At 55.9% G+C, this 13524-nt stretch overlaps 1 protein-coding gene across 1 annotated transcript in view; it reads right to left on the bottom strand.

Annotated features, from left to right (window-relative positions):
• Positions 1-9596, bottom strand: part of GLP1R (glucagon like peptide 1 receptor) — a 39173-nt gene extending 29577 nt beyond the window's left edge. The window contains exons 1-3 of the mRNA XM_023624877.2: positions 9454-9596; positions 2013-2109; positions 995-1102 (exon numbers count right to left, since the gene is read on the bottom strand). Coding sequence (XP_023480645.1) covers positions 995-1102; positions 2013-2109; positions 9454-9531 — 283 coding nt within the window. The 5' untranslated portion in view covers positions 9532-9596. The remainder of the gene's footprint in view (positions 1-994; positions 1103-2012; positions 2110-9453) is intronic.
• Positions 9597-13524: the final 3928 nt, after the last annotated feature.

Genomic DNA, 13524 nt, shown 5'->3' with positions numbered 1-13524 from the left:
TCAAGAGCTTGTGTTCAAACCCTGGCTCTGCCATTTACCACGTTATCTGGAGTGAGTGAGAAACTTTCTGGGGCCTCAGTTTCTTCATTTGTCTAAAAAGCATATCCATGGGGCAGTTGTAAAGATTAAATGAAAACCCTGCCTTTAGGGAAGGACTTAGCACAGAGTAGGTATGCACTATACATGAGTTGTTATTATTATTATAAGAGAGTGTCTTTTTTTCTCTTATTGAGACTGTGAGCTCCTAGAGGCTAAGGTGCAGGTCTCCTGTGAGCCTGGGATAGATGGGGGGTAGTGGGGGGGGCGGGGGCGACGCCTTAACTACCCACACAGTCAGATCTCCCCCTGCAACCTCTGTAGGTCTCTTACTCCAATGACCTTCTCACTTACCCAGTCATACCCTTCCCAGCGCCGGGTGTCCCCTGCAGGCAGAAGTGAGCTGGGGAGGGCCTGAGGGACAACCCCACCAATGCCCTGATCACTGTTCCCATCTGGGCTCATCTGATCAGTGAACCCCTAAAGAGTCAGGAGGTGGCTAGGTGCCACTACCTGGTAGGTGGCAGCCACAAACTAATGTTGTACATACATACATCATACATTCACACATCACGCACACACGTCATACATAAATACATACATCATACACATACATCAGAGTAATGATGCTCTGGGTAACCCCCCCCCCCCAACCCCCAGGATCTGGCTACTTTCCTGATTACTGGATGGGAGGGGGGCTCACATTTCTCTCTTAAGTCAGACCTCACCTCCCCCGCATCTGCCAGCACAGGCCTCAGACCCAGTTACACCTATACCCCCGACTCCCCTTCCATAATAAAAGACAGGCAGACTGCCCATTAGGAGGCCTAAGGACCTTCTGGGATGGAGAGGGCTGTGTCTCAGGGAAAGATAGCAGTGCCCTGCTACTCCACACCCCGCCCCAGGCCTCCTGGATACGGAGCGGAAGGGTGGTCTGTGGAGTGGGGAGGGGACTCACCGTTACTGGCCCAGGGCAGGTACCAGGGGCAGCTGACGTTCACGAGGGAGCCCGGCAGCCCGTCTGGCCAGCAGGCATACTCGTCGAAGGTCCGGTTGCAGAACAGGCCTGGTGCAGGGGGAACAGTCTCTGAGTCCTGGCCTGGCCATGGCACTTCCCCTCCCCTCCGCACTCCAGGGCTGGCAGGGCAGAAGCCTCAGCCGTGTGCTTCCTATGTGCCAAGCACTTTCCCTACCCGGCAGGTACCAAGCAAGGGGACTCGGCCACTTATCAGCAGTGGGACCTTCAGCAAGTTACTGTCTCTGTTTCCTCACCTGTAAAATGGGGTGATCCCAAACCCACAGGGCTTTGTGGGGGTAAACAGTGTATGTGATGTACATTCCTGAGCTTAGTAAGTGTATGCTCCACACACGATCCCTAGAGGCCTAGTCTTAAGTTAGACATCGCAGATGCAGGGGAAATGGAGCTCACGAGGCTGAAGGAACCTTACTGATGTCACTGTGTTATGATTGCAGGGCCAGGACTTGAACTCAGGCCTATCTGGCTCCAATCCTGTGCTCTTTAAACAACCCCACAAACTCCCCCAAAACATTTATTCCTGTAAATACGTTGGTTGGGGCTCCAGCCCCTGCACAGGCTGGAAAGTGCTCAGGAAGATGGAGAATGGAAAGCCCAGGTCCCTGCTTCTGAGGGGCCCAGCTGGGGACGAGCGGGAATAAGGCCACAATGAGACAGCACCCCAAGGCTGACTGCAGAGCCAATGGGCAAGAGCCAAAGACCACCTCATTCCTTGGGGAAGATTTACAGAGGAGGTGGTACTCCCGCTGGACTTTGAAGATCCTGCGAATTTTCAGTAGTTGGAAAGGGGGCAGGAAGGCATTTGGGTGAAGGAACAGAATGGACAAAGGGATGGAAGCATAGGACTGATGTGGCATCCTAGAGGGACAAATGATGCCCAACCTTGGGGCCCTTCAAAGCCTCCAGGAGGTGGTTGGGTGAGGGCCCCACCTGGACTCACCTGTGGCTGGGGGTGGAGTCTCCGTCAGGAAGCGCTGGCACTGGCGTCGGTATTCCCACCATTTCTGCAGTGTCTCTGAGAAGGACACAGTGGCACCCTGGAAGGAGGGCAGAAATGAGGGCCCCGTGGGTCCAGCCAGTCCCTTGTCTACTCACGTCCCTCTACCTTTTGGTTTCTTGATCTCCAGGGGATCTCAGATCCCCAAACTCCACCAGGCACTGGCCATCTCTGACAGTGGGAGAGAACAGCTCAGCACCACAGCGGGGCTCCAGGTGGATGTTTTGATGTCTTTATCCCTCCCAGGGGACCAGTGCACAGCTTGATGTCTAGTAAGTGCCCAGCAAATGTCTACTGAATGGATGCTGTCGGGGGTGAGTGGGGGAGGGGGGAGGGGAGAGTGTGTATCTCATTCAGGTGTCATCTGGCCTCACCTAGAAGAGAGAGTTCCTGAGGGCCCACTGGCTTCATTATTGCCACGTGTTCCTTTCCAGTGCCCAGTCAGCCTGCCTATGAGGCTGTCGCACTTCCTCAACTAGAAGGGGACATGCAGGCCCAGAGTGGAAGAGGGACTCAGTCAAGGTCCCACAGCACGCCAAGGAGCAGAGCTAAGGCTAGGACCCAGAGTCCCCCAGATCAGTGCCTGTGATGGAGCATTGGAGGGCCTGGGGCGTGGTGGGATTCAGCGCCACAGAACCTGGTAATACTACGCCATTAGCATCCCCCCAGCAAAATGCAAGCATGTTACCTGGGAGACTACACAACCCCCAAGTGTCCCCTTCCAACATAAAACTCAGATCAAATGTTCAGCTCAGCTTCTATCAACTGGAGAAGGAGGAGTCCTGAGGACATGGGGTGAAGGGGTCAGGAAAGTTCCAGAACATGGAGATCAGGCCTGCGATGGGAGGGGTCCCCCATCTGTGAGTAGGGAGAGATGAACCTCAATTTTCAGGTAAGGTAACAGAACTGGCTTTTTAGCACAGAGACCCAAACAGACCCACTCGAGTGAGAATTGTCCCTTCCGAACATTTTTGTGTACATCCTTTAGATATGTCTTGGGACTAGGTTTCTTTTTATTTGTACTTTTTCCTGAATAGGCCAAAGAGTATAAATATTCCTCATTTAGAGGCTGCAGATGCTGGAATGACCAGGGAGCTCCTTGTATAAAATTTACGGCCTATACATAATTTAAAACAAAATTTCACTTTCTGAAGTCACAAAACTACATGTGTGCTGAAATTAAAATAGCTTCATTTTGGAAGCTTGCACCTTTGACGGCAGTGCCCTGAGCACACGCTGGATCTGGTTTCTGGGTAATCCTGCCCTGGTTTAAGCTGAGTCCTGGTTTATAAGACACGTCCCATAAAGACACGGGTTGTCATGTGCTCATCCCCGGCTGCAGAGGAAGCCCCAGGGAGGGGACCAAGTTTGCCTGAGCCCCAGCCACATTGTTGGAGTAGGTGTGCTGAGGCTGCAGGTGGGCCTACCTGAAGGACTGAGCTTTTCCGCAAAGGTCAAGTGTATTTGTTTAAAAGATGAATAAATAAATAAAAGAAGAAGGAATCAACCACAACGACAGCAAAAGCAGTGCCATGAGTTTAGTTACAACTGAGTGCTCGGCACAGGTCTTACTAGAGCTGGTCCTGGGGGACCCCACCCTTTTTCCTTCTCCTCCCTGCCCCTAAAAGCAGCAACTGCTGGTGGTAGGAGGGTGGAGGGACCAGGCAGAAAGGCCCATTGATCTTTTTCTAGGAGGAGAGCAGGCAGGAAGCAAGGTCGCTGCTGGGAACAGGACCAAGCAGAAGGTGTGTTTGGGGTGGGGAGTGGTGACAAGAAAGCCCATGGAAACCAGAAGTCTCAAGGTGGGGGTTGGGGTGGGGTTAAAGGCTAAGGACACCACCAGGAAGCCAGCCTGGCCACCAACTCCTCAGAGAGCTTCAAGACAAAGGCAGCCCTGTCACCTGCCCTGAGGACCCTCAAACACAAAACTATCTTCAGACCGGGGCTCCCTGAAGACGGGGCCGTGTCTCTCTCAGATGGGGGCTCCCTGAGGACAGGCTGTGTCTCCTTCAGACTGGGGCTCCCTGAGGGAGGCGCTGTGTCTCCCCTTACATAGAGAGCTTCCTGACAATAGGGGTCCTCTGCCTTCTTCCTGCACCAGTGCAGGGTCTCCCATATGTGCTCATCCTCACAGCAACACACACAGCACAAACTAGTCACACCTCTGATCTCCCCCGACCTGGTGTTTATGGAAGCCACGCCTTGTGCCAGGCTCTGGGTGCTCAGGGGGTTTGGGTGGACATAGGAAACCCAACGATAAAGGACAGAGCCCTGGCCTGAAAGAGTCCCTAGACTACTTGGGGGTGAGGTGGAGTCAAACGCTTTGCAGGACCTAACAGAGAAGGCCGTGGGTGAAAGTGCTCGGCGCAGGGCTCAGCGTCAATGCAAAGCAGGAGGACCCTGCAGACTGAGCTCCGGTGAAGTGGGAGTTGGGGGTGCCAAGACTGTACTGGCAAGGTTGGAGGGTGGGCATTTCAGCAGGAAGGCCCAGCAGGGACAAAGGTGCAGAGGTGGGGACAGTCATCCTCCGGCAAGCAGAGGAAAGCCTTGAGCTGATGTCCAGGAGGACTTTCTGGCCCAGGGAGAGAGCACAACCTGGGACAGATGTGAGGCTCCAGTCTGGGACAAGGCTGGGACCCACCCAGTGCAACGGTGCCCCGGTGACACAGGGGAGGGTGAACAGCCCTGGCTTTAGGCTCAGATCAGGGCCTGATCCTGGCTCCCCCATAAAGTTTGTGATGTTGTAGAAGCATTTTAACCCCTAGCCTCAGCCTACACATGTTGCCAAATGGGAATAATAAGAGTCCCGACCCCTCCAGGATTGTTGTGAGGATTAAGTGAGTTAATGCTTAGGACGGCCCCTGGCACGTGGAAAACGCACAGACACTGGCAGCGGTTCTCAGGATTTCTGCTGGCAGAGTGGACCACCACTGGGCAGCCTGGCTTCCTGGGGAATCTGGGCCCCTCCCCTCTCACACTTCTAGGATCAACAAAGTCCCAGAAGGAGGAAATGAACATATTTTCATACCCAAGGACCAATCATTCTGCTCAATTGGTGACATCTTCCAGCAGCAACCAGAGCCAGTGGCAAAGCCAAGAGGGGACACTCGGGACTCCATGCCCATGGGCAGGGAACTGTGAGGAGGGGCAGGGCCCTGTCCACCAACCCCCGCCCCATTTCATCCTCCTGTGACATTTCTCCCTGAAGCAAGCCTGGAGAGGTGGAGCCGGGGGTGCTGGGTGGTGGAGAGGACACAGTGGCGATGCCCCTGCCCCTCACAGGGCAGCAGAGCTGGCCCAGAGAACAGGGCAGCTGCAGGGGGCCTGAGGGACCAGGGTGAGGGCAAGCTGGCAGGTTTGAGAATCGGGACTTGCCAGGCTTCATGGGAGCTTTCTGAGTGGGATGAAGGCAAATGGGGACAACACCCAGGGTGGAGCTTACAATAAGGAGGGGGCAGACTCAGGAGTCTGGGGAGGAAGCAGGAGGTGAGAAAGAGGATGCCAGGAGAGAGTGGTGTGCAGGAGAGAGAGCACTGGACAGAGAGTCACAAGTCCTTGGTTTAAATGCCAGTTCTGTCTGGTCCTGTGGGACCGATGGGACACACTGTAATCTTTTGGGGTATCAGCTTCCTCATCTGTAAAATAGGCATATCATCCTTCTCAAAGAGTTACTGTACAGAGCCAGCAAGATAAAGCAGGTGAAAATCTTCACGAATCATCAAGCCCTGCACAAGTGGGCAGTATTAAAAGGAGAACGACATAGAGTGGTCGGTCTCAAGACCTTGGCCTCTCTGGCCCACTGAGGTGGGAAAAACTGAAAAGGGCATCCCCAAAGGAGAAAGAGGGCTCCAGGACAACTCCCGGGACCCCCCAGCCTGGTGCAGCCCCTCACCTTCCCCAGCAGCTCCTCCCAGGACCACTAGCCTCCTCCCCCTCTGCCCTCTTCCCAGAGCTCAAAGCATCCCAGCTGGCCCCGGAGCCCTGCAGGGGTGGGGCAGCCCGATCCCTGGCTCTTTGACTCCTTTTTTTCTCTTAAGGGCTTTAAATATCTGAGCAGAAGGGCAGGGCAAGGAAAACAGTACACACATGCCCACATGCATAAGAATGCTCACACGGATACACTGTCACACACAGTATCACACACACCATCCAGGACATTCTTACATACTGACACACTGACACAGAGCGTCTCTCTCACATGCACAAACACACAGACTGTCAGGCACGGACTCACATGCTGAGACATTGCCCCTCGATGCGCACATCACACTCGGACCCCTTGACTGACATATATGCAGCTCACACTGTCATACACACACGTACAGAGAAAGAGCCACATGTTCTGTCACAAGCACACTCTGTCTCACCCACACACGGACACATACTGGCAGACATCTGTTCACACACTAAGGTGTCTCACACACACACACATGGATCTTTCCATAGACACACTATCTCACACGGGGGCACAAACACATATACACTGTCAGACACACAACTACATGCTGAGATGTTTCACACAAATGACTCCCACACAGGCAGACTGTCACACACAGTGTCATGTACAAATACAGAGAAACAGGGGCTCGTAGAGGCCCCCGCCATCCCCCCAGGTCTGTCTCTCTCTTCCTGTCTCTGTCTCTATCTCTGCATCTCTGTATCTCTCCATCACACACACAGAGAGGAATCTGTCCAGGGGCAGGCTGCAGCTAAGGAAGAGCCTATTTTTCCTCAGCACCAGTCATCCGAGGGCAGCCTTGGATGGGGTTTCTTGGTTGCTCCTGCCCCGGCCCCCACCCGGGGTCCATGTCCAGGAGGGAGCCCAGCTCACGACGAAGTACACGCCGATGGCTACACACCTGGCCTCCAGCCACCCTTCCCGAGAGTGCGGAGGCACGGGGCGACCAACGACCCCTCTCCGAGCCCTGTTCTGCAGCCTGGAGAAGGCTTCCAGATTCCCCAGTGACTAAAGCTGCCACTTCAGGGTGCCAGTGTCTCAGTCCTCTCCAAAACCCCACGTGGTAGAGCTTGTGATCCCTGTTTACAGATGAGGAAACTGAGGCTTGGGATGGTCTTGGGTGTCCTACCCAAGATCACCAGCTAATAGCAGAACTGATACTTGAACCCAGCTATGTCTTGTTCTAAACTGAGGTGTCAAAGGCTTGTCTCCTCGGTAGACAGCTCCCTCACAGGATTCTTGGGGAGGTAGGGAAGAGGGGAGGGGATGGTCCTTCCCAGCAACAATGAAACCTAGGTCCCCTTCTTCAGAGGTCAGTTCAGCCATCTCCTTGCCTGCAGAGAAGTGGCTTCCAGCCTGGCCAGACCTGCTGGAGGACAGCTCACTCTGTGCTCTTCCTTCAGTCCCTCTGGGTAAGCGGGTATTGGGCACCAGCCCAGCCCTGAGCCCCTTTCTCCTCTCTGTTCCTGAAATGCTGGGTGACCTTACACAGAGAACTCTCTTTTTCAGAGCTTTTGTCCTCCTATCAATGACATGGAGGGAGTAACTCTAGTCTTGCAACCTCATGAACAGAAAGTAGAATGCAAAATCCACCATTTTTTAGAGTCTTATATACGGACACAAGTTGTGTCACAATTATTGCAGTCTAACCTCAAAGGCCCTGTTGCTCAGGTCTCTGCGGCAGCCAGGGATGCTCAGGGCCCCCCAACAAGAGCATCGCCCAAAGCTCCACCCTCCCTGCTCACAGTCTGTCTCCTCCTGCTGCCCTGCTCTCCCACCCCAGGCCTGTTATGGCCCCAGGACATTCAGCTGTTGCCTCAGACCCAGGCTAAGAAATAAGGGGGATCGAAGAAAGGGCAGGTTCAAGACACCCAACACCTCTGGGAGAGAGAACTCTGGGGAGAAGATGGGCAGCTTCCAGAACCTTTCTACTTCCCCTTCCTCTCTTCCCTTAATCCAAATGGGGTCTGCAAACTTGACCTGGAGCAGGATGGGACCAGGGAGCAGAGCCTTCCACCCCCACCCCATCCCAGCCTGGAGGAGGTAAAGGTGACAGAGAAGCACATAATGGGTCTGCAGTCCTGGCTCCTGAAAGATCCCAACCACACCAGGGAGGCAGAGGCCTGGCTGGGGTGTTGGGGGAAGGTGCCATGGCAGGGAGGGTGTGCCCTGGGGCTAGGGGCAGTAGCTGGACTGAGGGACAAGGAGAGGGAGAGAATGAGTCCAGAAAAGAATTTAGGGGCTGAAACTGGGCTAGCACCTTAGCTGGGAGGCACATCTGTCCATATCTGGGTTCTCAGCCAGGGGTAAAGTGGGCCCTCAACAAGCCCCTCAACCTGCTGCCTGGGACAAATTTCAAGGCCTGCACAGGCCCACTGCCCAAAGCTCTTGGTTCTTTAGGTCTGGGGGTAGGAGTGGGAGGCAATGGGCGGACACGATTCCCTGACACAGGACAGTCCACCCCAGCCTGTGCCTCCTCTCTGCTCAAGCATCTCACAGCATCTTTGGACAATCGCCCTCTCCAAAACATGCCAACCACAGCCCCCAGCCTGCGAGCCTGGGGCAGGAAAGACAGGAGGACCACAGTGAGGGCTGCAGGGGTCCACCTGCAGTCAGTTCTCTGAGGGCGCCAAGGTGGCCAGGCTGCCCCTGTGTGTCCCAGTACACACCCTGGTATGTGTTGTCAACCTGGGGGGGTCGGATTGGGGGGTCAGGTGAGAGTGTGTGAGGGGGGCCTGGCTGCTTCTAGAGGAGCAGGGAGCCTCCTGCATGTTTGCTGCAGGGGCTGGGGGGAGGCGGGCACTCAAGTTCCATCTGGGAGGTCACAAGGAAGGACAACAAGCTGCCACCGCAGGGTCTCTAGGGTTATGACTCAAAGGCTGTGCTGGGGGGCTTGGGAGCGGGGAATGGAGCTGGGTGTCCACCCCCCGGCCCTCTTCGCCCTCCCAGAACCTTCTCAGGGTCTTTGACCAAGAGGGCGGGTTGAGGGGGTTGGCACTGCGGGGAAGGGGTCCGGGCGCAGTGGGAGAGGTGAGGTCGGGGATGGGGCGAGTCGCGGGCTGTCCCGGGGCCGCAGACCCAGCTATCGGAGGAGAAGGAGTTGGGAAAGTGGTCTGGGGAGAGAGCTGCGGCGCACAAGTCCGCGCACGGTGGCCGCGGGGCAGCCGATGCCCGGGAGTGGGGCCCCGGCGGCGGGGAAGCGGGCGCCTCGCCGGGGCCGGGAGAGTGGTCCGCCGTCCAAGCCCCCAGCTCGGCCACCCAGCCCAGGGCGCCCAACTCTCCAGTCCTTACTCCCCCGAGGCTTTCGGTTCCCTCCGCCTGAGGCCGTGGAGTTTCGCTCAAGTCCCGGCCGCCCCTGCCAGGACCCTGCGCCCGCCGCCCGCCGCGCCCCCTGCATCCCCCTTCCCCGGGGTCCGCGGGTCTCACCTGGGGGCGGGGGCCGGCCCTGCCCACCGCCCCGAGCAGCAGGAGCGCCAGGCGGAGCGGGCCGGGGGCGCCGGCCATGGCGGGGCGCTCAGCACTGGGCCATCGCTGCCACCTGCGGAACCGCGCGCGGCGACGAATCCCGGGCCGGTGGCGGGCGCCGGGCGCCGGGGGAGGAGCCGGCGCGGGGCCGCCCCGCCCGCGGGAGGGGCCGGGCGGGGTCCCGGGTCTTCCGCCCCGGCCGTCGGAGGCCGCCGGGCCGCCCCGCCGCGCCCTCAGCCCGTCCCGGGCCGGGAGGTGCCGGGCCCCGCGCTCCGGGCGGGCGCCGCGCGGGCTCAGGAAGCGCAGGAGCCGGGCCGACCGCTCTGAGCGCCGCCGGGGCGCTTGGCCCGCCCCCACCCCCACCCCCGCACCCCAAACCTCCTCCCAGGTTCCCCCGGCCGAGGAAAGCCAATCCACTGCCACCTACTCAGGGTAATCCGAAGGAAACTGAGGCTGGAGGAGCGCACAGGACTCGTCCAAGGTCATACTGCCCGTTAGACCCCTCCCGGAGAGTGTAACCCCAAGAGCTGCGAGTGTAGTAAGAAAGATCCACCCGGCAGGGTTACCCCCTCCCCAAGTCCTCTCCTCCTTCCTGGGCTCCGTCCCGAAGGCAGCCCTGGGACAGCCAAGGTTGGGGGCAGGAGTGGGGAGACAATGACAAATGAATCAGTGGAGCCCAGAGCCGGGGAGGGTCTAGAGGTTGCCCCACTGCGGCAGCCCCCGCGGCCCTTGCTCTGAATCACTGGGCTCTTAGAACCCATGTGTCCTTGTGATGACGTGTGCCCAAGCTGTTCCCTGTGCTTCCTGGATCTTTGTCTCCCTACTTTGTGGGCACTCTGTATCTTACCTGCCTTTGTATCCACTCCCACCTGCAAACAGTGTGGGGCAGGGGATGCCAGGCCACCCTCAGGTTCCCTTTCTGCACCCTGGCTGTGGCAGAGAGTGCCAAGAGGCCACTGACTTTATCTTCCCTAATGCCCTTGAGGAGTGGGGGTGGGAAAAGGGGATTACTCGCCCATCACAGAACTTAGATGTCACAGTTGGGAAGGGGGGCAGCAACCATTCAGCCCTGGATCCCCCAAGGGGCATGTCTGGACCATTCCAAAGAGAAGGGAGTCTGTGAGAGCAGCTGTTCCTCAGGGAGAGAACAACACTTCTCAAAGCCCCAAGGAAGGTTGAGGAGGGGCAGTGAGAAGGTGGAAGGAGATAGCCAGTGGGAGGACTACCTGGGAGTCATTTATTCCCTCCCCTGCCCAGACATCAGTCTGTAGTCACCTTCCCTGTGCCACTGGGGATTAGCTTGTTCAGCTGCTTGTGACAGAAACCCCAAATAACAATGGCATAACCGAGGGCTCTCTCCTGTGAAGCAAGGCCAAAGGTTCAGCCCAGGGCTACAGCGGTAGCTCCCTGATCATTAGGATCCCGGTTCTTCTAACATCCACCATTCTCATGGCCCAAGCCTTCCACCGAATGATCCAAGGTGGCTGCTTCAGATGGGGCCATGATATCCAAATTCCAGCCAGCAGGAAGGAGGAAAAGGAAGAAGATGGGTGTACCATCACCACCAGGACACATCCTGAAAGTGGCAGTTGTCAGTTCCACACCCATTGGTCAGAACTTCAACATTTGGGCGCTTGCCTCTAGCTGTAAAGGAGGCTGAGGAAAGTACCCTTTATTCCAGGCAGTCACTGGCAAGGTTAAATGTTAGGGCTTTTATTACTCTAGAAGGCGGCAAAATATGTGGATATAGATACAGATATAGAGAAACAACTTGCAGGCTCTGCTATACAAGGTTTGGGGGCTGGGGAGAGGTGGAGAGGCGAGAACAGGATAAGAGGCTAGAGAAAGTATTCAGACAGAACTGGGACTTTCCCATGAATTTATCAACCTCCAGATTACATTTATTCAATACATATCTATTGAACACCTGCCTGTGCTGGACACTGAACTAGGTCCTGGGAATAAAGTGGTGATGTTGTCCCTGTCCTCAGGAAGATTGTTTTCTAATGCAGGAGAGAGACATTAAACAAACAATTATTGGAGCCATTGACATTACAATTACAATCCTGATGAGCACTGTTGTGATAAGCAGATGCTGTTGAAGTCACGCCCTCAGTAATTAAAAGACTACTTTCTCTCTGCCAGGGCTGTCTCTGACCAGGAGGAGACTTTTACGTCCAGCCAGGGCAGGGGAGGCACCCCTAGGAGCAACTCTCAAGCATAGATGGACAGGAGTGGATGGATAAATACCCCAGCTCCTCACTCCCTGTGTCAGACAACTCAGAGGTGTGGACCAGTGTCCCAGAGGTCCCACTGCAATGGAGCCCCAGCCTTCCACAGTGGTAACCTGCTCAATAATGCTCCCAGTGTTGGCTTCCTCCCCTGGCCTGTCTCACTTGCCAACAGTAGGGGACTAGTGCCTCCTGGGGGCACCTCTCAAATAAAGATAAACTACTTGTCCTTAAATCTTTGCCTCAGGGTCTGCTTCTGGGAGAGCCCAGCTGAAGTCTGAGCATATGAAAGTATCCAGGGACAGAGGCCGGCCTCCTGAGCCCAGACACATTTGGGTAGCAGATTATTCAACCTCTCCTTTTAACACCTTGGGGTCCAAGCCTCTGAGTTTGCTGTGACGCTACCTCTCATCTCAGCATGTACAGCCCTGGGTCATGGCTGTTTCCTTCTCTTTAGGCCAAGGCTCCAAGAGGGCCAGCGCACCATATTTCAGCCCTGGCCCCCTAAGTGCCCACTGTTCGCAAACCCTCCTGGTTCAGCCTCTGGGTATGATGGATGATACTGGGCGCTGTATCATCCTGCACCTGACACAGGTGCTTCCCTGGATGTTGCTTCCGTGGATGTGCCTGCAGGGGCTGGGAGTGGGAGGTTTTGTCTCCCCAACTGGGAAGGTAAATACTTTTCAGAGTAGGTCCAAGGTCTGATTCCCTTCTTTTTTTTTAAACTTCACTTCTCTCTTTCCCTCCTTATCCAGTGTGCTCGAGGATTAGCTTTCTCAAACCCTTATCTGACCTTGTCCCTGAGCCCATCTGTTGGTTCCCCATCACCCAATCCTCAAAACTCGTTAGCATCTAAGGAGTCTGCTTGGGCTGCCCCCAGCTTACCTCCCAACTAGACCTCTTGCAAGTTCTTCCTCCCACCTCTTGGCTTTTGCACACTCAGTCCCCTCTGTCTGAAGTGTCCTCACCCACCTTGCTTGCCTGAGCTTCTACTCATACTTCAGGACCCAGCTCAGGCAGGCCCCTCTCTAAGAAACCTCTCATCACCCCTTCCCCTCAACACCCCTTCAAGGCAGCGTGGGTGTTCTTGTCAGCAGCAAGAGCCCTGGAAGGCTCCCGGAAACCTGCTTCTCCTCCAGGATTTCCCAACCTCTGCCCACCGCCAGAGCCTCAGTGAAGGAGTCACCCCCACCTGCAAGCTTTCCATGGTCTTCCCCACCAATTCCTCAGGTCCCTGGTCCCTCGTGCTTATGGCCATTTGGGCACTTTGGAGTCTTCTTGAATGTTTGCTGGTGAGTTTCTCAGTTTCCCCATGGCCTCTGAGCCCCGTGAGGGCAGGGGTCTTGTTTTACTCATCTCTGCACCCACAGCACCCAGCGCAGTGCTCAGGACATACTAGGTGGTCAGTGACTCTTGTTTAAAATAACAATTGGAATGAACTGAAGCATTTACCGTGTTCTGTCACCGTCTTTATTATGACATTCCCGCATTAGACTGTGAGCTCCCTGAGGGAAGCGATGTGTCCTTGTTCATCTCTGGATATCCAGCATCAGCACAGGCCCAGTACATGGTGCTCAGTAATGTTAGTTGCAATTGAAATACATCAATCCAAGTGTCCAGGGAAGTGTCTGGAGTGTTGAAGGTGCTCGAAAACTTAAGAGAAGAAGGATGAGCTGGGAGAGGACAGTCTGTGTACTGGGGTGCACAGCCCTCCCTCCCACGCTGTGAGCAGGGCCCCTCGCTCAGGCCCTGCTATGGTCTGAATGTTTGTATCCCCCCACTGCCACCAAATTCATATGTT

This window comes from Equus caballus, chromosome 20, assembly GCF_041296265.1.
Source record: "Equus caballus isolate H_3958 breed thoroughbred chromosome 20, TB-T2T, whole genome shotgun sequence".
NCBI lineage: Eukaryota > Metazoa > Chordata > Mammalia > Perissodactyla > Equidae > Equus > Equus caballus.
The sequence above is the reverse complement of the archived record's forward strand: the minus strand, read 5'-3'. Positions and strand labels throughout refer to the sequence as shown.